The 23,021-nt window shown below is 46.3% G+C and overlaps 1 protein-coding gene across 4 annotated transcripts in view; it reads right to left on the bottom strand.

Moving 5' to 3' along the window:
* The window catches only part of KLF12 (KLF transcription factor 12), a 519,184-nt gene that overhangs the window by 22,557 nt on the left and 473,606 nt on the right, over positions 1-23,021 (bottom strand). For all 4 annotated transcript variants that reach the window (XM_075562976.1, XM_075562978.1, XM_075562975.1 and 1 more), the window contains one exon: positions 11,151-11,308. In XM_075562976.1, the coding sequence (XP_075419091.1) occupies positions 11,151-11,308 (158 nt within the window). The remainder of the gene's footprint in view (positions 1-11,150; positions 11,309-23,021) is intronic.

The following is a 23,021-nucleotide window of genomic DNA, read 5'->3' as shown; positions in this document are numbered from 1 at the left end:
AATTCCCCCTTGGGTTTCCAAGGCTTTACAGGAGCAGAAAGCCTCATCTTCCTGCTGAGAAGCAGCTGGTAGGTTTGAACTGCTGGCCTTGTGGTTAACAGCGCACTACTCCACCATGGTTCCTTAAGGTCTTATGTAGGTAAGAACAGATGAAGAGTTAAGTCATCTGCGTGCCAGAGGATAGAACTGGGTTGGGGTCAGCACCTAAAGATGAACAGGTGAAGAGATGTCAGATAAGAAAAGCTGTCCTTGCTCAGTCCAGGAGGGGTTCCCAAAGGCCTTGATCATGCCAAATGGTTCCCATTATGTGCCTCATATCATTTTGTTTGTACTTAACAATAAGGTTTTGTGTGTTTAGCCGTTGTCTTAGTGTTTGCAAAAATCTTATCAATGCACTTGTTGATGAGTGCATCCAAGACAGGGTCTATACCCCAATTATGTTTTTAAAAATCCTTGGTAATACCTTAAAAATACTCAAAAAAGATGGCGTTGTCTATAAATGGGTCTATTTAAATATACAACAGTTATATTTTAACTATTTTAAAGATATATTTTAATCTGACTGCCACTCAAGTCAATTCTGACTCCTAGTGGCCCAGTCTAAGGTTTTAACATCTTCATGACAGCGAGCAGCCTAAGCTTTCTCCCACGGAGCACCTAGTGGATTTGAACCAGTGACTTTGCAGTTAAAGCAGCCCAAGGATTATCCCACAGCACCACCAGGGCTCCTTAAAAAGTTTGCATGGTCAATTCACCCAAATGATGGCACAACAGGTAACTTTACACCCTTGGTGGTACCATGGTTAAGCACTTGGTTGCTAACTAAATGATAGTTCAAAATCTCCAAGCAGCTCTGAGGGGGAAAAGACAAGCAAGGTGATGTTCTTTTATGAAGATTCCAACAAAAACCAAACTCACTGTCACGGAACCAATGCCAGCTCATAGGAACCCCATAGAAACCACACAGAACTGCCCCAGTGCCACTCTGAGACTGGAACTCTTTACCAGCGGAGAGACTCTTCTCTTTCTCCCATGGAGTGGAAGGTGGTTTTGAACTGCCGACCTTGCAGTTTAGCAACCCAATAGTTAACCACTACACCCGTCAGTCTATAAAACCCTCCCCGGCAGTTCTGCTTTGTCCTATGAGTTGAAACGGATTCCAAAGCACCTAACAGCAATTTTAACCCCAGTTTCCCAAATCATATAAATGTTCAATTATTACAGTTTGAACCAAGAGATGATATAATCATACTGCACTGTAACAAGTGTGCATTAAACCCTCCAAACTCTCCTGCTTTGAACTTATAGCTCATCCTAAACATGTGTATCTAGAGACACACAATTTCAACCAAGCAAATAATTATGGAGAACCTGTCACATGTTAGTCGCTGTGCTGACTGGGGACAGGAAGGTGAGTGGTGTCCCCTGTGGTAACTATGCAATGACTTGCCATGCTTAGGTGCAATGTTAAAAGAAACAGAAAATCGGAATGTCACAGAAGTGAAGAAGCTGACCTAGGTTCTTCAAACGGGGTGGGTGGGATGGGACAGGTTCAAACGTTTGGTCCTTGGATTTCACATGCCGTGCTATTACTGTGGCGGCTCCCTATTTCGGAGCAGTTCCTAACACATTAGGGACGTATAAGCCTCACATTTGGAAGCTGTTGGGCCTTCGCTTACCAGCAACTTTCAGGAAGAGGATTTTCTGCTGAAAGCCGACAGTTTGTAGGTTTTTAAGTGACTAATTCCCTTGGTATCACGAAATCCTAAGCTTAATCTAACAGCGAAACGAGTTTAGACTGGGGGCGCGGGAAGGGGGGGGAGGACTCAAGACAGAGACAGAGTCTGCATGAATTACGTACCTAGAACCTAAAGATGTGAAATAAGGAACAGGAACCTCGAGCTATCTTAAGGTCAGATTTTGCAATTTACCAAAACAAGAGCCTGGACTCACTGTCACGGAGCCAACTCTGACTCACAGCAGCCCTGCGAGGCAGGGTGGAACTGCCCCTTTGGCTTCTGAGTCCTTACGGGAACCAAACACCTCATGCTTCTCCGGTGGAGCGACAGGTGGCTTTGAACTGCAGTTACCAGCCCAGTGTGTAACCTTTTATGCCACCAGGACTTTTTAGCAATTACGAGCACCTGTGGATTTGGTAGTCAATCCAAAGGCTGCAACACACATGAAGCTACTCTGAAGATGCCACAGTAAAACACTTTAGACTCTCACTCGATCCAATTCAAATTCAAAGCATCAAATTCACTCATTCCCACTCACTCAGTGCCATCCAGCTGACTCTGACTCGTAGTGACACAGAAAGACAAGGCAGAACTGCCCCTGTGAGTTGCCAAGGCTAACTTTACAGAAGTAGAAAGTCTTGTCTTTCTCCCATGGTTGGTGGTTTTGAACTGCTGATCTTGTAGTTAGGAGCCCAATGCATAACCAATATGCCAGCAGGGCTCCAACAGAGCATCACACTAGAAGCAAGAAGACAGTAACAGCTGTGAGAGACGATGAGGCAAGAGACAAAGTGAACATGTGCACACGCACACACACAATCTGTATGGCTCTAGAAATTAGTATGTGGTTGTGTGTACTTCACACACGGTCATCTAATATTAATTACCCATCCCAGTGCCATTGAGTCGCATCCAACTTCCATTGATGCTACAGGGCAGAGTAGAACCGCTCCTTGGAGTTCCCGAGGCATATCTTTATGGGAAGAGGCAGCCTTATCCTTTTTCCCATGGGGTGGCATGTGTGTTTGAACTGCTGACCTTCTGGCTAGCAGTTCAGTGTTTCTCCTCCTATGCCACCACAGAGCAAGGGCTTTCCTTATAAAAACTTGATTCAATGAAGGGTTCATTGATGCATAATAATGCAGCGTTTTCTAACTTGATAGGCTATTTTGGAAATTGAAAATTAAAACACACACATATGGATTGATCAGTGCAATTCAGATAGTAGTCACTTTGAACAAAGCCAGAGAGATAAGAAATGTGACTGGTCTCCTAAATTTTGGCTCAATGGGGTAGATGGACTGAAATGAATTGGCAAGATTGGCTCCAGGAACCTTGGAAAATCATTAGAGAGTAGGGTTCCCATGGGGAATATAGTCATTTCTAGATTCATATGGAAACAAGTATTTTGATAAATTGCCATTACTTTAAAAAATACGGTCATAAGTTTATGTTGCCTTCTCCTTATTTATCATTAAATTGTAATATCCTGCAGCTGACGATCACATGTCATTTCTAAGTCATGCCACGTTGTGGGTTCTAGCTTTATTTATTCCTGCCCTGCTGCTTAGAGAGAACAGCTAGTTCTCGGGCACCATCTAGTGGTTGTAGGGATCCCTGGTACCTGAGTGGTAAAAATTACCATGACACACAGTTTAAACACAAAACAAGGAGAATTCCAAACACCAAAACTGAATTAAACAAATCGTTTTACTCTATAATTCAGATTTAACACACTTAACAAGCAATAAAAATTCTTAAAATGAAATGAGGGAAGTTCATAGTACATAGCAGCTTTGGATAGCTCGGATTTAGATAAATGTATGTAATTTAAATATACTGCATATTCATGTGAATGCACACTTTAGACCCATGAATGTGCACAGTGTAACTACTGACAAGACAGCATATATGTCTGATCCCATATATTGTTTCCTTCTTTTCCATGAAATGGGTAAACCGTTTAATCCCAGACAGTTAAACACAAACGCACTCCCACCAAGCCCATGCCGACTCACAGAGACCCTATACTACAGGAGAGGATAGAACTGCCCTTTGAGTTTCTGAGAAGGAACTCTTCAAGGGAGAAGAAAGGCCTGTTTTTCTCCCACAGGGATTAGTAAAAGCAGGTAAAATTAATTGGTCAATGGCCAGGACTCCGACTAGCCTTACAAACATGCAAAACTGCACCGAAAGAGCATTGTTACGAATACAGTTAAAATTTAACCTCCTCTCATTTACTCTCCCTTATGATCAGTCTAAATTTGTTCTAGTTTCTAATATATATTTTTCAAACCATTTTACTGGCCGTTACCACAGATACCATATCAATCCATAGTTGAGTCCCATCATGCAGTCCCGTGCACTTGCTACCAGCATCCGTTTCCAATCTTTCCTTTCCTCCTTGAACTCCTTGGTGTCAGCTCCCTTACCCTTCTGGACTGAGGTTTTCGTCGGTTTTACTTTGTTATTGTTGTTAGTTTTCAAAAATACTTTTCTGTATGAAATCTAGGACAGGTAAATCTCTAGCGCCAGCAACTGGTTCTAGAGGAGCCAGTAACAGTGAATGGCTCCTGGGGAGGAACCCGGGATGAATGGTTCCCCGGGAGGAACCCGGGATGAATGGCTCCCGGGAGGATGGGGGAAATGCTGAGTGAATAACGCTGAGGACAAGAATGAAGAGAAGTCCTAAATCTAATTGCGGTGACGACTGTGCGACGCGTCTTGACGCGACTGAACTCCCGAATCGAATGACATGTGAATTATATGCCAGCCAAACTGTTGGGAAAAAATATCTTGGGCGAAGTACTTATTATCCTAATGGCACATCTGTGAAACTATACTTATGTATTTTTAAGGTTAAAAAGGTATTCTTCGGCATCGTGTTTTAGTATAAATCCCAAGCTAATATCTAGAAAAGGTTTCCCTCTCACCTTGCTACAAATGTGTTCATTTTACAGGAGAGACCTACGTACGCACGGGCTGACCACCTCCTTAACAAGCACCAGCTGAACAAGTGCCGGCGGCAAAACTACCGTGGCCTCCTCAGAGCGAGGTTCTCATCTCCCCTCGCGTGCACTGGCCTCATCAGCCACCTGTTTTAATCCCAACTCCACCGTCATTATCACTGGTCACACACAAAGAGCTTACTCAACCTGCCTGAAGCAAAGGTAAGGCTAAGAAGATAGGTATGCACAACAATGCGAGCCAACCCAAATCCCCATAAAACTAGGGTTCGGTTTGAATGACATGTTATGCAATCTCAAATATAATTACAAATTAAGAGGATAATCTTGACTCCCTTAGAGCCAATTATTACAAATCAACAGAACCTCATTCTTTACACAGATTACTTATAGATTTAAATGTCTTTTGTGTCTATATTCCTTGTGTTTTTATATAGTGCTCGTTATATGTAGTCTATATATATATATTCTATATTCAAACTCACTGCCGTCCAGTTGATGTTGACTCATACTGACCCTCTCGTGTAGAGGAGCACTGCCCTGTGAGTTTCTGAGACTCTTTATGGAAGCAGAAAGCCCTGTCTTTCTCCTGCACATCCGCAGGTGGCCTGACACCGAGGACGCGGCTGAACTTGTAACCACTATGCAACCATAGCTCCTTACTCTATGTGCACGCACACACGCATGCACGCATTCTTCACACATCTGTACATACATACATGCACATATACAGTCTTCAGATACTCTTTATGTATATACTTATACACACACACACACACACACTCTCATACATATACAATAATGTCATTAGATTGCTGGCCCAGGGGCTCTGCCTTGTCAAATTCCCTATGTTTCTGTTGAATGCATGCATTGGGCATATTGGGGCAGGAATTTGAGAAGGTCTTCTCGGTGTAACTGTGAAAGAGAATGCAGTACTCCGCATGTGCAAATGGTTAATCGCCCCACTATAAACAGGAAGGTTGGCAGTTCAAACTCACCCTGCGGCTCCTGTCAGAAGACACATCTGGCAGTCTTCCCCCGGAGAGTCACAGTCTTGGACACCCTATGGAGCAGTAAGTCGCTGCACACATGGCCTGGCTCTGCGCCAGAATCAGCTGGATGCCAACTAATAGCAGCGGCAACACGACAGGGAGATGTGGGTCAGAGCAAGGACGTGTGGCACGATCCTTAGAACTGGCTAGAGGATGGAAACCAGCTTGAAGGCAGCCTCTGAGTCCAGGTCTCAGGGCTTTTATCCTGACCCTCTCCCATCCCATGCATTCACCAAGGACCCGTGTACTCAAAGGAGGGGGCAGGGACCACTGGGAAAGTGGTTTTGAGCTATCAGAGGAAGGAGTCCAATCAGTAAGGCGGATTGATGATGACTTTCAGGCTTGACTGTGGATACCCAACTCTCAGAATAAGTCTTCCCTCCAACACGAGCTCATGCAGCCTCTGCTTTGACCCTTTCAGCAAAGAAAGACATACTTCTCCAGAACAGACACCACGGGAGGAGGGGCAGCCAGCGCGCTATACTGGTTCCCTTGGACTGGTGGAGGAAGCAAAATGGGACCAGACCTGAATTTCTGCAAAGTGAGTGAGCTGGAACGATAAGCGACCAGACTGGTGGAACTTCCAGGCCGCAGTCCCCGCAGCAATGAGATCTCCCTCTTAGAAAACCAGGGCAGCACGAGCACTGCATCGCAAGCACACCCCTGGCCTGTTGGTTTTGGAGCAGCCTTGGAAACAGTGTCCCCTGTTCAAAGGTGGCAGCTGACGATGTGTGTTGGGATCACAGTTCTGGCCATGATCTAACCACTGCCCACTAGTCTCCTGACTAATGTCCACTACCTCTCTCCCAAGACGCCTCCGTGAGGTCCTCCACAGATCAACCACATTCTAATAATGCAGGTGTCTTCTGGTTGGCACATTTGGTCACGATGGGCCTGGTTTGCAGGTGCCCTGGTCGTGCAGAAGTTATGCATGGGGTTGCTATAGTCACAAGGTCAGCGTTTCAAAACTACCAGCCACTCCTCATCCGGAGAAAGATGAGGCGTTCTACTCCTGTTAAGAGGTACAGTCTCAGAAACCCGCGGGGCCAGTTCTACCTTGTCCTGTAGGCATCAGAACGGACTCAATGGCAGCCAGTTTGTCAGGGGGCTGGTTCGAAGCTCTGGGGCAGCTCCAGTTATGGAGGTGACACTGCATGGTGCCCGTGAAAAGGCATCCAGTGAGAGGACATGGAGCAGACAGTATCTCCCCAGCTGCTGCTCACGGAGAAACCCACACAGAATGAGTTCACACAATCGGTGCCTCTAGTAAGACCCATCGGCAAGCTCTCAGCCCTGACCAGACTAAATCCAGGGATACATATGGTAGCCAACAAACAGGAGGTGGGAAAAGGAAAAAGTAATAATAATAAAAAAGAAAAGGGTAGCGGGGGCACAGGGCACTAACCCACCCAAGGGGAGGGTATTGTTTATATCTCCACAGGGAAAGAGGGACCAGACTTCAATGCAGTGCTCCAAGATGTGAAATCAAGAGGCCGGTGTGGAGTAGGGAACCAGCAGAGAGGACTGAGGGGCCGGCTCCAATCCCAACTACTACGTGGACACCTGCCCCTCTCCCCAGAAGAATTTATTTCAAAGGACGTCACTGAATCTGCAGCTCCAGGAGAGGGACATATCTGAACGGAGTACCCGGGAGCAGGTGAAGGGGGAGGAGGAGAGTGGAGCACATCCTGGCCTACCAGTCCTTGAGGACGATGTTCCTGCTCAGAGGAGCAAGTCCACAGAGAGGACCACATGGCCATCCCCACTATGAGACATGACATCCCTCACTGACCCATAGCTCTATAGGGGACAACACTGGAGACACAGTGTGGGCATTGCACCTGATCTGATCCCGCCACACCGAGGCAAAACACTAAGGGGGGGGAGGCAGGAGGGTCAGTGAGTGAAAATCCTGGAGGCTACTTGTAACCTGCATAGTGATGAGAGCCATCCCACTTGAACAGAATGTCCCGAGAGCCACGCCACACTAGAAGAAAGGCTTTCCTACGGACACCGGAAGAGACTGGCCCCCTGCCCTCAGAGACCTCACCCACCTGGTCGTGCCGGGAAAGAAGTTCCCTGTCATTTGAAAATGCTACGGAGCGGGGTGCTGGCCGGCTGCTGCTCTCGGGGAAGACCTGACCAGGAGGAACCCCTGTACCAAGGAGACGACAAGACCTCCAGCTCCCTGGGTGCTGTGAGGACCAAATGAAAGAAGGATGCAGAAAACTGCACTCCTGGGCTCGCTCTCCAATAAGGGGGTGGGGGGCGGACGGGACAAAGGGACATGCAAGGGAGGAAATGAGCCTCTGCGATGTATAAAGTTCATTCAGATCTCTCAAACCTGTGCCTTCATCTTATCAAGAAGCTGAACAAATCAACTCCACATTTGCATTCAAAGGCGCCCTGGTGGCGCAGTGGTCAAGTGTTGAGCTGCGGAGGGGGGGTCCATAGCCTCTCCGAGGGAGAAAGAGGTGCCACCTGTTTCCGTAAAGGCTGCAGGGAAAGTGAGCTGGCCCTGACTGGCTGGCAAGGGCTATGAGAGTACTGTTTGGCATTGTAACGCACACATCACATCTCCCCTTCTTTCAGAGTACAGGTTAAACCTTTAATGGCACCGAGTGGATCCTTGAATGAAATATTACAAAATCCCCCCTTCCATGACTCAGCACATGGATCCTAAGTGGCACAGAGCTGCGTGTGTGAGGACAGGGCTAATAGGTATTCCCAACAGTTCCAGAGAGACGGTGGAAAAGCACGTAGGGAAGAAAGGTCGGTTCACTTTTTCACACTAATGAGCAGGCTAAATGTCTAGCTGTTCCTCTGCTATGACTTACGCTCGCTTCACACTGCTGTTTAAGCAGCCCTGGGGTGCACTGGTCAAGCACTCAGCTGCTAACCGCTGCCAAGTCGGTGATGGGAACCCGCGCTGCTCTGCCCCGTGGAGACACGTGAGGCCATCGGATCCTGCACGGAAGCCACAGGGGCCGTCCTCGTCGGTCCTCCACAGTCACCATGAGGTAGTCAGTGCAGTGGTCGTGCATTATCTACTGATATGGTGGAATGTGCTAATTCTACTTCCCCGTCTTCTCTGCCGTGAGAAACGACCTGGTTTAAATAGCCGTGCCTACAAAACAGGTGAAAATCGTTCCCAAGGAAGCTAAAAATCGGCAGAAAGAAAAGAACTTGGAATGAAGTAGAACATGGAAAGGTCTGGGATGAGGGAGGAAACATGGAAGAAATTATTTGAAAAGTCTGAAATGAGCTCTCTTGGAAGTCCTGGTGCTGTAGTGATTATGTATTGGGCTGCAATCCGAAAGGTTATCAGTTCAAACACATCAGCTGCTTAGTTAGAGAATGATGGGGCTTTCTACTGCCGTAAAGAGTTGCAGTCTCAGAAACCCACAGGGGCAGTCCTGCCCTGCTCTACAGGGGTGCTGGAGTGGGCATCCACTGGAGAGCAGTGAGCTTGAGGTGGTGAGAGAGGAGTCCTGAAAGTGTGACGCTCTGGGAGCAGTGAAAGGGAACTCCGGATTCAACCAGGGCCTACAATTTCATGACAAATAAAAAAGATAGCTAATCTCATGGTTCAATCATGAAAACTTTGGGGAATGCCCATCTGTAAGCAACTGGACATCTCCTTATAGAAGGATCACGGGGAGGAGATGAGCCAGTTAGGGTGCGATGTAGCAACGATGAAACATGCAACTTTCCTTTAGTTCCTAAATGCTTCGTCCCCCCTCCCACTATCACGATCTCAATTCTACCTTGCAAGTCTGGCTAGGCCAGAGGATGTACACTGACTGGTACAGATAGGAACTGGAAACACAGGGAATCCAGGGAAGATGATCCCTTCAAGACCAGTGGTGAGAGTAGCGATACCCGGGGGGGTGGAAGGATGATGGGGTAGAAAGGGAGAACCGATCCCAAGGACCTACATATAACTCCTTCCTTGGGGGACGGACACTGGAAAAGTGGGTGAAGGGAGATGCCAGACAGTGTAAGACATGACAAAATAAAAACAATTTATTAATTATCAAGGGTTCATGAGGCGGGGGTGGGGCAGAGAGGGAAGGGGGGAAATGAGGAGCTGATACCAACCGCTCAAAGAGAAATAAAATGTTTTGCGAATGTTGATGTCAATGAATGTACAATGTACTTGACACAATGGATGGATGTATGAATTATGATAAGTTGTATGAGCCCCCAATAAAATGATTTAAAAAAAACCTTTGGGGATATTCTAAAATAATCAAACAGATAGAGAAGAACGGCGATTTAAACGATCTGGTTTCCTGGAGAGAACACGGGTCACAGTGGTTTAATGCACCTGAGATGGGAATACTTGTATTACCTGATGTGTGAGTCGGCTGAGCTTGGAGGCCCTGTTGCCAGGGGAGTATGTCAGTGAGCTTCCAGTTCTACCTGCTTCACACACCCTGGTCCTCAGTCACTTTTAATCGAAAGCTGAGTGGAGCTGTGGGGCCTTCTTCCCACCTCAGTCCCTTGCCAGTGACTCCCGTGGGTGGTACCCAAAAGAATCCAGAGGGAAGTGGAGCCAGGAGCTGTTGGCTAAGGGGCAGTCAGGACAGGGATTACACGATGCTAACTAGAGGATCATGTGAAGAGTCACAAGCTCATTTCTTGGATGGATGGATGGATGGATGGATGGATGGATGGATGGATGGGTGGGTAGATGGATGGATTGGTGGATGGATGGATGGATGGATTGATGGATGGATGGATGGATGGATTGGTGGTCTTAATTTTCTTCTCTGAAAAATCTGAATAGTTAAAAAAAAAATCTCCCTATATAAGAGAGATAAGATCCTGTGAAAAATCAAGTGGAATTATGGGTACATGTTTATAAAATTATCCAAAGTGCTATGAAAACGTATATTTGCTTGTTTGTTTGGGGGGACAATGATTTGTTTGGTGATTTCATGGTAAACTAGGAGGGAGGAAAAATAAGATTGAAGCAGGTGAAGTGGTTGAAACATCAACCCTGATAGAGTAGAACGGTGTGGTGTGTGTCTGCTCTTTGTTTGACATGCCGATAGGGCATGTTTGAACCCGATGGACTACGTAAGACTATGTAAGTAGTCCGTCGTGCTATATGCCAGAAAATGAATCTCCTGCGTCCATACATCTAATAACTAATCCCCTGAATTCACATCCATGAGACAGAAGAAATCCTGCCCTGGTTTCTGAAGGTCACGACGCTGGGGAGCGAGAGAGCATGCATTCCGCCCAGAAGAAACAAACCAGACTAGCTGGGTGTCACATGGCCAGCGAAGGTCAGCTCCCACTACTGGCAGGGCCGAGCTGTGGGTCCAGCGCGGCCCCGTGCCCACACTCACCGCCCGCCGGGGAAGGGTCTCACGGGGCTGTACCTGTGTGCGTTCTCCGGTGAGCCTTCAGGTGAGAACTCTTGGTGTACACCTTGTTGCATCCTTCGAAGTCACATCTGTGGATGCGCCGTTTTCTGGAGTCTGGGGACTCGGACCGTCTCTGGCGTCTTGTGCTCTCAATACTAAATGGTGAAATTGAACTAGAAAAAAAAAACAAGAAGGAGAAACCACAACGGAGTTGAGTCAGGGAGAAACACACCGCTGTATCTGCACCCCACCCAAGTGGCAGGAGAACTTCAGCGCCCACTCAAGGCCACGGCGGCCCTGTCTGCCATCTCCCACGTCTCAGTCTCAAGGGCAAGCCTCAGGACTTATTTCTGATGAAGACCTCCAGGTGGAGAGAGAGGCTACTCGGCACCAAGACAAAAGGCCCGAAACGAAATGAAAGTGGCGTGAGGCGAATGAGCAGTAGAAATGATCTGGCAGGTGCTGCGGCAGATACCTCACAACTTCCAATTTACCAGCTACAATTACCAAGCCCATGGGGTGAAGGCCTCCTCCCACCGAAGAGAAACAAAATTAACGTTTACTCCACAGCACGCTGGTCTAGCCGGCATTGCGCGCGACAGCCTGTGAAACTGAGCCAAATCACAAGGTCCTTTCTCAAAAGCAGTGAGGTCAGGCGCCGAGAAATGACATCAGCACTCTATAACCCGAGTCACGACACGCTATTTCTATTCAGGACATGGTGCCTGACGTTTCCAGTGGATGGCTTTTCAGGGGGAGGGATCAAGTGCATTGTTCTTTGAGAGATTAGCTGGACCACAGGGATGAAAACAGAACGCAACGTTTTCACTAAGAAACCTGCGCCCTGGCTTGTCCCTTGTTTGTTTTTCACATTCCACTGGAAAAACAGGATTATCTGGTAATGAGAGGTAATTGATTGTTGTGTATTTCTTCCAATCTCAGTTTCTTTAGAAATGAAAAGAAATATGATGAATTTTTTCTTCTTTTGTGAGTCATGCAGTCCCCTAAAATGATTGTGAAATACAATTTTTAAAATACAAGCATTCACCATATTCCCACTATCAAACGTGTGTCACTGTTAACAATCAACATTTTTTATTTCATCATTTAATGCTTTTAAAAGTATTTAATGAATCAGAGTTGCCATTTTGCAAAAACAACAAAAACTGAACATTACAGATTAATTATCCCTCGATCGTTTCTCCTCCTGCCAATTTTCTTTAGATCTTTTCAATTCTTTTAAAGTATGTTTACATATACATCTATTTTCCACATCACAGGCATTCAAAGTGGTTTCTGTTTTTTAGGTCTCATACTTATCATAATATTCATATCATTCTGAAAATAGTTCTACAATTTCAATCATTTTAAAAATTATTTTATTGTGGGCTCTTATAACTCTTATCACAATCCATATATACGTCCATTGTGTCAAGCACATTTGTACATTCGTTGCCCTCATCATTCTCAAAACATTTGCTCTCCACTTAAGCCCTTGGTATCAGCTGCTCATTTTTCCCCTCCCTCCCCGGTGGCCCCCTCCCTCATGAACCCTTGATAATGTATAAATTATTATTATTTTGTCATATCTTACACCATCTGACGTCTCCTTCACCCACTTTTCTGAGGTTCGTCCCCCAAGCACAGGGAATCCAGGACAGATGATCCCTTCAGGACCAGTGGTGAGAGCGGCGATACCGGAGGGAGGAGGGAAGGTGGGGTAGAAAGGGGGAATCAATCTGTTTTTCCATCAACACCACGCATTTGAGATCCAGCCATGCGGATACAAAGAGACCCGGTCCATTTCATTTGTACTGTTGTATGCTATAGCTCGACAATGCAAAAACATTTTTAAAAGAATTTGGGGGGGAGGGATGATGCTCAGACGTCTCCCTCTCCATGCCTTCTCCCCATCCCAACTGTCTCAAACTAAAAACTCACTGCCATTGCGTCAATTCTGACCAGCTTGGGGAATGAGTCACTCAGGATGAGTGCTCAGGGGATGCCAAGGTCAAGTGGTATAACATAGTCCACACAGACAATGTTCTCCATCCTACATTGGTGAGGAGCCAAACTTAAAAGGGCTCCTAGATGATCATTTAAGATGCAACTGACCCTTCCATACAGTCCCTCCTGTGTTGGGGGGACCTCCCCCACCATGAAATGATTGTCGTTGCTACTTCATCACTGTCATTTTGCTACTGTTATGAATCAGGCGACCCCTGTAAAAGGGTCATTCGACCCCCAAAGGGGTTGCGACCCACAGGTTGAGAACCCCTGTTTTAGAAGAAAGCAGAGCGATGCAAATGGAAGACACATGGAAACAATCAGCCGAATGGATGAATGGACCACACGAACATCAATGTCCATGACCCTGAAATCAGAAGAACTAGATGGTACCTGACTACTTGTACCAGCTGCTCTGAAAGGGACCACCGCTTTAGAATGGGGTGGGGGTGGGGATATGGAACAATGGTCAACATCACCAGATCTAGTGATTGGATTCAGACTGGTAAAGCCCTAGACCCTTTGGGGCTCAATTTCCAGCCAAACAATTGTCTATGAGGGACACTGTGACACTAGTGGGGTTCATATGCCTTGGAAGAATTCACCATTTGGGTCAAGAGGGTGGGATTTATTCCAGGACAAAGTTCAGAAGGGTCAGGAAAGGAGTGATAGAGGCTGGAACCACATGGAGGGGGTGGGAATTGCAATGAACAGGATACGTATGAATCGCCAAATATAAAAACGATCTTCTGTAAGCCTTAACTTCACAACAAAAATTTTGGGAGGAAACCCATTCTCTTTCTATTCCATTTTCCCATGAACATTTTGAAGCCCGCTACATCTTAGTGCTCCCCACAACCACCTCCCTGCAAAGAAGTCAACATAGTGTGATGAGCCTGTCCACATGAACACGGGGGCAAGCACTCCTGCCAAGGTCGGCTGCGTTGTAGGCACGTGCTTGTTGTGCCTAAGCACAGCTGTGTGCGCAATAGTGTGGCAACAGTCCTCGTTACCTGTGTTACTAATCATGAGGGTACTTGAGGCTTAGAAAAGAAAGAGAGAAGCCATTGTTTTATACATTTGACATCTTTGAAGAGGCGAAAATGGGAAGGTACTTTGTTTCCTTCTTGGGATCATCTAACTTGAAGCCTATGAAAAAAACACTTTGTCCTATGCAATCGGTACATATTTGTATGTGGAAGTCTAAATGTAACTATGCAGAAATGCACAGGGTTCTGCCTGTAGCTGATTGTTAGCTATTTATCTTCCTGTGCATTTGTGCATACCAAGGAAAGTAGAGAATAGATCTGAAGTCAAAGCCAAGTGAGCACTGAACGATCGTCGGGGGACCACTGAGAGAACACACTACACGGCCCACCAACCACTTCGCTACGCGGCAGCACAGATGCCAGCGCAACGGCGCCAAGCGTCACGCCTTACTTTGAAGGCCCAGATGTTCACGCTGATGGTACGATGAAGACACGTTTGGTGGGCGGCCTTAAAGCTGCAAAACCCTTAGACCCTGGTTTTCCCCCCACTGGAAAGGGAAAATATTTGGGGGGGGGGAGGTGCAATTGTAATAAAGAACAACCCTCTACGGTGTCTTGCTGTGGATGCAACAAATGGCTGTACCTGGCAACACTGTCTTTGTGTGACGTTCTCCCTGGTCCTCATGTCAAGTGACAGAAATGACCTCAAGAGAGGTCACAGGACCCGGGGATGAGCTCTACGTCTCGGTATTAGAAGGGATCTTTTTGGAAAGGGAGGGGAGCTGAGGTAAGTGAGGACGGAGACTGTAGAACTTAAAGCATGTAGGAGAGAGAGGATCATCTTAAATTCAAGAAGGGGTCTGTTCCGTGAGCGTTCACTGCAGGATTCCATACTAGGCAGGCACAAGGAGGACGGTTACAGTGGGTTGGTGGTTGGGCCAAGCCAAGCACGATGTGGGAATGATGATCATCAAGGTTTGGGCACCAAGGAGTTTGGTATCTCTAGAGGAAACCAGGATTTGCATTACGATGCCGGTGAAGAATACTGATAGTACCAGGGACTGTCAAAAGAAGGAACAAATCTATTTTGGAAAAAGTACAGCCAGAGTGTCCTTTGGAGGCAAGGATGGCGAGACTTCAGTGCATGCACTTTGGACATGCTATCAGGAATGGACAGTCGCTGGAAAATGACCTCATGTTTGGTAACATAAGTGGGGGGGGAGGAAGATGACCTTGGACTAGAAGAATTGGCACAGTAGCTGCAGCAATGGGCTCATACACAAGCACACGTGTGCAGTGGCACAGGACCGGGCGGTGGTCCATTCTGTTGCATGTATGTATGTACGTAGGGGCTCATACGTCACTGTGAGCCAGAACCCATTTGACGGCCCTAACAAGAACAAGAAAGCACAGGACACAGCAGACAGTCAAGAAAGGTTTGTGAGAGAAAAATAAATGGTTACTGAAAGCAAAGTATACCCAACTTCCCAAATCCTGAGGGTTATAATATATGTTCACTGACTAACTGAAAAGATGAAAGTTCAAAGTCAGACCCGTCAGTGGAAGATGAAGCTCTGATCCCACAAGGGTAACAACTGTTGTTGCTTTAAAGACAAGACAGGTAACCTGACTTCCATGCTTCAAACACTGGCCCCACTCTGTGGAATGGGAATGTGCAAGTCACTATTTCTTGCCCTTTTCCCAGCCGTGGTGGCGTTGTTTGCGTGCACTACTGTACGAATCGCATCAGAACAGTTCCAAAGAACAATAACTAAGGGCCCACTCCTTTCCCCAGAAGAGCCGTGAAGACAGTCGGAGGGGGGCCGCAGAGACACCACACTGGAGTAATTAGATTTACCCAGCACAAATGAGTGAGTCACCGCTTCAGTTACACAATCGTCCCCATTGGGATGGCAGGTTCAATTAGAACGAAACCCAGAGAGGCCTCCAGAGCCGGGCCTGGAAGAGCACTATTTAAATAGAAGGCACTGTGCGGCTGTTTCTAGAGAAATTAGGGTTAATTGTAATCAGCGGCTAATAAAAGACTATTTTGTCACATGCGGCCTTAGTGGGCTGAAACTTGCCCTTGACTGAAATCGGAGCTTCCAGAGGAGCTTCGAGGGGGTAAAAAGGTGAGCTGGTCTCTACCACGTCTAAAAACAAGCGGCTCGAACAGCGAGGTGAAACGTGCGTTAGCAAACCCGCACGGGCCATCTCAACCAAACCACCAGAGGCAGGGCCGGGAGAATGCTGACAGCTGGCATTCACAGAGGCACACAGTTCGTGCCCGGCACTGCGCTGCAGGCTCTGGGCTTCCACGCGGCCCTCTGAGGTGGCTCCCCCAGTTCACAGATGAAACCGTGGCACGGAGAGATTACGATGAAAGGTGAAGACCAACGAATGGAGATAAATCTATAATAGGTGGCCATGTCTTGGTGGTGGAGGGGGCTATGCGTTGGCCCTTACCCACCAGCTCCACCAAGGCTTTTGACTCCCATAAAGATTTACAGTCTCGGAGACTCCCAGGGCAGGCCTACTCTGTGCCCTAGATGGTCAAGATAAGTCAGAATTGACCCACAATGACCGTGACTTTGTTTTTCTTTTTTGGTGGAGTCGGGAGTTAAACCAGGGTGGTGACTCCAGAACTCTGGAGTAACTGCTACTTTTAACGGGATTCAGGTGACAAATGGATTCAAGACGGAACTAAACAACCCCCCCCCCCCAAAACAAACAAACAAAAAAAAAACACTGGCATTGGGTTGATTCTGAATCACAGTGACCCCAGGGGACAGTAAGATCTGCCCCTGTGAGTTTCTGACACTAACTTATCATGGGAGGAGAAAGCCCCATCCTTCTCCCCCGAGTGTGACTGGTGGTTTCAAATGACTGATGAAGACACAGGCAGTGTAAAATCAAGAGATTAAAAAAATCTGTGCAAAAATAACCTAATCAATCACATAATTACACGTTTCCATCTCACCCAATCCTTACATGTAGCCTGTTACCAGAATGCATAGGTGCTCCTGAGTGCTGTACCTGGTTAATATACCTGCTAACCTCAAGGCTGGAGGTTTAAGACCCCACTAAAGTGCCTTGCAAGAAAGGTCTGGCAACATATTTCTGGTGGGAAAACCCTGCAGAACACAGTCCTAAGCTGATACATAGTGAGCCCCCATGGGTGGGTATAACTAGAGCAACTGGTTGTTATAATGAAGACCACACACACACACACACACACACACACACGCTGCCATCAAGTTGATTCTAACGTATCCCCTATACAGGTTTTCTGAGCTTTTACAAATCTTTTTGGGACAGAAAGCCTCACATTTCCTGTGCAGAGCAGTTGCTGGGTTAGAGCAACTGACCACACAATTAGCACTCCAACGCCTGATAGCGCCGCCATGTAACACCCTCTTGAGATTGTTAAGGTAAATGGCTTTAATGCTGTAGAACTGGTTACTTAATCTTACTCTGCCTGAGAATACGTTTCCTCATGGTTGCTACTGAACATACATTTATTTGAAGAATTATCTGGGTTAGGCAGAAGTATGTAATCATGCCTTTGTTGTCCCTTAATGCAAGCAAAATTTGTTCTTTCATTGTGATTCCAGTTTGTTAATAATTGAGGGGGCGCGTCAGGGGAAGTGGAGATTTTAGCTGAAAAAGTCTAATGTTCACGGTTTTGCCGATGTACACGTAAAAAAGCTATCTTGAATTGGACAATAAATGCCATCTATAGACATTCTGAATCAGCCTCCACCACCAGACACGCAAGCAGAACCACATCTGAACTACCAAATCACATGCCACGCTGTGCACACGACACACGTCTTAATCAGTCCCAAAGCCAGAGTTATACTGGTGAGACTGTTCACCAGCCTGTGTGCACATCTCAGTTACAGATTCTTCTATGCGCATGCACATGTCAGACAGGGCTCTCTCGCCGCCAGCAGATGGCTCTGCAGAGCACAAAGCTTCATAGCTGTCTTCCCCACGCCACCAGGCTCAAGCACTGTCAAGCCCAGCCAGGCTTTCCCCCTGACTTTCTTGGAGGAAAAGGCGCTATTTAGACCCACTCCCTAATGGGCAGCTGTATTCTTAAGTGAGGAGAATCACTGGGACCAAGTTCTTCCATTCCAGGACGTCTTGACCCACAGAAAACAACTTTTGAACAGATTCAAATTCTACAATAGAGTGGTCAGCTGCCCACCTTTCCAGAAGCTGTGACTCGGAGCACAATAGCGCTGCACGCTCAACGAGAGAGTCAATGAAAGGTTTTTGCTTTGTTTTTTGAAGCAGAAATCACGGGCAACACACTTGCTAATATATGTCAAAAAGCACAATCGTTAGCATATATTCCAGTCAGATGTGCCACTTTCTTTTCCCCATATGAAATGAATATTTCTAATTATGGTTTGATTTTAGGTGCAGAGATGTCCTATTACACTCACTACAAGCCCCTCTGCTCTCATCAAGAGCTGTCATCTTGGAAACCCAGCCTGTCCTTAAACCGTTGCTTTAAGTCTGAGTAGACTCAATGGCAGTGAGTTCGGTTTGGGTTTGGTTTACTAATGAGCTTTGCTTTCTTTTTCCCAGCTGAGGATGATTAAATCCACAGTCTATTATCCTTTTATGTAAAAATAATAGCTTCCACTAATATTTCCCCCACATTCCAACTATAACTCGCTGCCACGGAGGTGATTCCAACTCACAGAGACCCGAGAGGACACAGTAGAATTTCCTCTGTGGGTTGCCAACAGTGGAACTATCTACAGGAGCAGAAAGCTACACCATTCTCCCATGGAGCATGTGGTGGACTTGAACTGCTGAACTTGTGGGTAGCAGCCCAACCCCTAACCCACTTAGCCACCATTAGGGCTATTACAAAACACCTAGGCATCAAAAACCTTCAGGTCTATTAAAAGGTGAAGGGGTCCCAGGATGACACAAGTGATGAAGTGCTCCGCTGAAGGGCTTGAGGCTCAGCCTTCCCAGAGGCAGCTCAGCAGGAGTTCTTGGGGGGTGTGGGGGTGGGGGGTGGGGAATCACACTTGCCAGTAAGATCATGAGCTCCTAATTTTTTTGTATGAATTGATGACAAGCTGGCCCAAAGAAAGTGAGCCCTGGTGGGCTCTCAACACCCCAGGGCAGCGGGTCTCCATCTTCCCGAGGCCGCGAGCCTTTCATACAGGTCCTCAAGTGGTGGTGACCCCCAACCATCACATTATTATCGTTGCTACTTCATCACTGTCATTTGCTCCTGTTATGAATCATCATGTAACTATAGCATATTCAGGATATATTTTCATTGTTACAAATTGAACATAAAGCATAACGATGAATCACAAAAACAATATGTAATTATAGATAGTGAGATATTTATTTCTAATAACAAATAAATGAAATTTTGTCGTGTAGCATGGGTAAGAGTCTTCACGCTTGGTACTCATATATGTGGACTTATCTGCATGTGAGCAGACCCGCGTGGAGATGATAGAGTGGTGTCGCGGTTCCTAAGACCATCAGAAATATGTGCTTTCTGATGGTCTTAGGTGACCCCTGCGAAAGGGTCGTTCGACCCCCAAAGGGGTTGTGACGCACAGGGAGAGAACCGCTGCCATAAAGAGTTACCGTCTCACAAGCTCACAGAGCCAGTTCTGCCCAGTGCTACAGGCTGGATAAGTTGGCAGCACCTTGGTGGTAGTGAGTTTTTGAGTCCCAAAAAAGATGGAGATTGAATAGGTCCCCAAAGTCTGTAGCTCTTGGAAGAGGATAGTCTGATACAGTTTCCTCCTACTCCTCCCTTGAGTATAATTCCCTCGTGTCTCTGGGGTCTGCAAACTGTTGCAGTGTCCCACAGGACTCAGGAAAGTTCAAGGAAAGGCCCCACATGGTAGTGGGTATAGTGCAGTCTAAAGTTCGAAGGTCAGCCAGATGCTGGGGCCAGGGACCCACTACACTTCTGCTGCTGGCTGCTGTCGAGATGGCACCCCTGCTTCGGAGTGGGCACCTGTGAAAGGCACCAGGCTGGCACTGCAGGGAAGGCTGTCAGTACTTCTCCCACCTGCTGACCAGACTGGTGCGGGGAAAGGCCATTTGGTAGGAGCTACAGGGTGCAATTAAATTTCACCTAAATATAATAACCTATTCTCCACCCCCTGGATCGTATTTGATTTATACACATAGGAGCTGGGGCTCCAGCAAGACATTTGCAATGGCCTCCGAAGAATAATCTTAGTCAGCCATGTTTTCTCCGAGGCCACTCCAACAAGTTCTCTTTCTCCTCGCAGCTGCAGCATAAGATTCCTTACATCCCTTACAAGTTGACAGTGACCAAGCTCACCAACAAACCAACAGTGTGGTCGGATTCTTCGCCTCCACTAAGGTCAGCTCTCAAGCCCACCCTATTCCTGTGTGCTGTTAGCACATAAAACCCTCCAAAATGGGACGGCAGCCTAGGAGTATAACAAAGCGTATCCGATTCTGGCTGGAATGACCCTATGGAGTACATTTCACTGTATTAAAATTCAAAACAGCACCCCCACCCCCAAGTTGCATATGTGTCACTGCAAATCATACGATGGATTTAGAGGAGTGCTTGCTAATGACAACAAAAATGTATCCTGGGCTACAAATTATCTATTTAAAATCGTTGTTGTCCAAATGGGGTGCCTTGCGCCCACTGCAGTCTTTCCCCAGAGAGGTGAACGGAGGGATAAACACACACTCTGAAACAAGGGAAGGCTTCTGCCCTACCCTGGAGGCAGGCATTGCACGGAAGACACGTAAATGACTTCAGGATTCAGGTGAACTTTTCATCAGTGCCTCTTCAGAAAACTTAGCGGCTTAAATTGTGTTTTAGGTCAAAGACTTGTAGCGTGATGGATCCGATAATCTTTGCAAGACTTCACAAGTTAGAATAGAATTCAACTTTAAATGCTAAATGCCTTTAAGGTAAGCCCTGTCCTTCCGAGGCTAGCATGGGCCTCAGCTCTCTCCATTGACCCTAGAAGGGCAGCACTTTGGCTTCATCTTACCAGTGTGGTCGGTCCATTAACGTATCTGCTTTTGAAGTCCTCCGAAATCATACTAAATTCAAAACTTAAATTCCTATTCAACTTGTAGCTCCTCACAGGCAAAGATGTAATTTTAGTGAGAAAGACTTCTCAAGAAGTCTGCACAACACCGAAGGCTTAAAAGACAGGTGAGGAAGGACAGCAAGGAGGAGCTTAGGGAACATGGTATACACTTGAAGACTTGCCCAAGTCTGCATTTGCACTGTAACACCGCTGGAGGGCAGAATTTAACACCAGTAGGTTATTTTTTTCTAAAATCATAATTGTCTCATAAGACAGATTCCCCAAGCAGGTAGTCCCATGGGCAGACCTCAGCAAGGGCAGTATATGAACGAAGATTTTGGAATATCAAAGCACATCTAAAATGTACCTACTATAGCCTTCCAATGAGATGCTATAACGCAACTGCATAAGAAACTTTTGAAATGACTATCAAAAACAGGCTTCCATCTATTCCATGCCAGGTCTATGTTATACTAGAGATTTGCTTTATTAAAGAGCACTGACATGATAGCAGCTAACTACCTGGTACTTAAGTTAACATAAATTATTGAAACTGCTTTGATGGCTAGTATGAGAACTATCAATAACAAGACAAAGTAGACTTCATTGGGAGTGTTCCACTTGGGGTTCTGTTGGCTACCGTGGCTGTCTGGTGCCACGTAACTGGCATTTCTCCGGCCAAAAAATGCCCAGGTTTTTGAATGTTGGATTAAAATATATTTTAAAGCAATTTTTCCATCTGAGGGAGGGACTATGTTACACGCTTTTTGTCCTTCTAGAACTGTTTCCTCGGTGTTATTTTGTCGGTTTCATGCTGGACAAGAAGGCACACTAGTGTGACCTGGGTGCCTGTCTGGCAGATGAGCACGCTGAGACTGATGCTAGTTCCAAGGCCACAACAGCTCACCGGTGGCAGGGTTGGGGCTTGCACTTGGGTTTCCTGGCCTCTGGCGGGGGCTTTTCTACTCAACACTGAAGGTGTGCAGAGGCCTGTGTGATGATTTTTGTTTAATACAATGGACAATCTATTTTGAAAAAACTGATATTCTTACCTTATTTTCATCAGATAATTGGAACTACAAACCCACTGTATGTATTCTTTGATTTGGGCTGTCAGGAAACTCGACTAAAATAAATTGGTGTTTCCCTTTTCTACTCTAATTAAAGGCCTGAACTTCCAAACAATGTGGTTTTAATAGCACTGAGTGATTTTTTTCAAAACCATTTTATTGGGAGCTAACGCAGATATTATATTGTTCCATCTTTAATCAAGGCAAGCGGTATTAAACAATTGCCACCACAGTTTCAAAACATTCTTTGCTGTATTGAACCCCTTGACATCAGCTCCCTTTTACACCCCCCCCACCACTGTGTCCCCAGAAATCCTTATTCTACTTGCTGTCCCTATAGGTTTATCAATCCTGAGTTTCATATACTGAAAAAACAGAAAAACATATAACAAAATTTCAAGAGGGTCACCCTCAGTGAGAAAGCACATCTGAGAAGAACCCCAAATTGAACAGACAAAAACCCCTCAAAAATGTTGCAAACCACCTAACAAGCATCAGAGGGGAGATCAACTGACAAGGTTTTAATCGCTCAAGTCAGGTGTGTTAGTCTGGGTACTTTAGAGAAACAAATCCACATAAACTCATGTGCAAGAGAGAGTTTTATGTAAAGGTTAAGTGCACATCAAGAAAACATCCCAACCCAGTCCTGCCCAAGCCCACACGTCCATTAACCCATTTGTCCAACACCAGTCCACAAAGTCCTCCTCCATCTCACAAAACAGACACAATAATGCCGAC

This window comes from Tenrec ecaudatus, chromosome 11, assembly GCF_050624435.1.
Source record: "Tenrec ecaudatus isolate mTenEca1 chromosome 11, mTenEca1.hap1, whole genome shotgun sequence".
NCBI classification, from domain to species: Eukaryota; Metazoa; Chordata; class Mammalia; order Afrosoricida; family Tenrecidae; genus Tenrec; species Tenrec ecaudatus.
The sequence above is the reverse complement of the archived record's forward strand: the minus strand, read 5'-3'. Positions and strand labels throughout refer to the sequence as shown.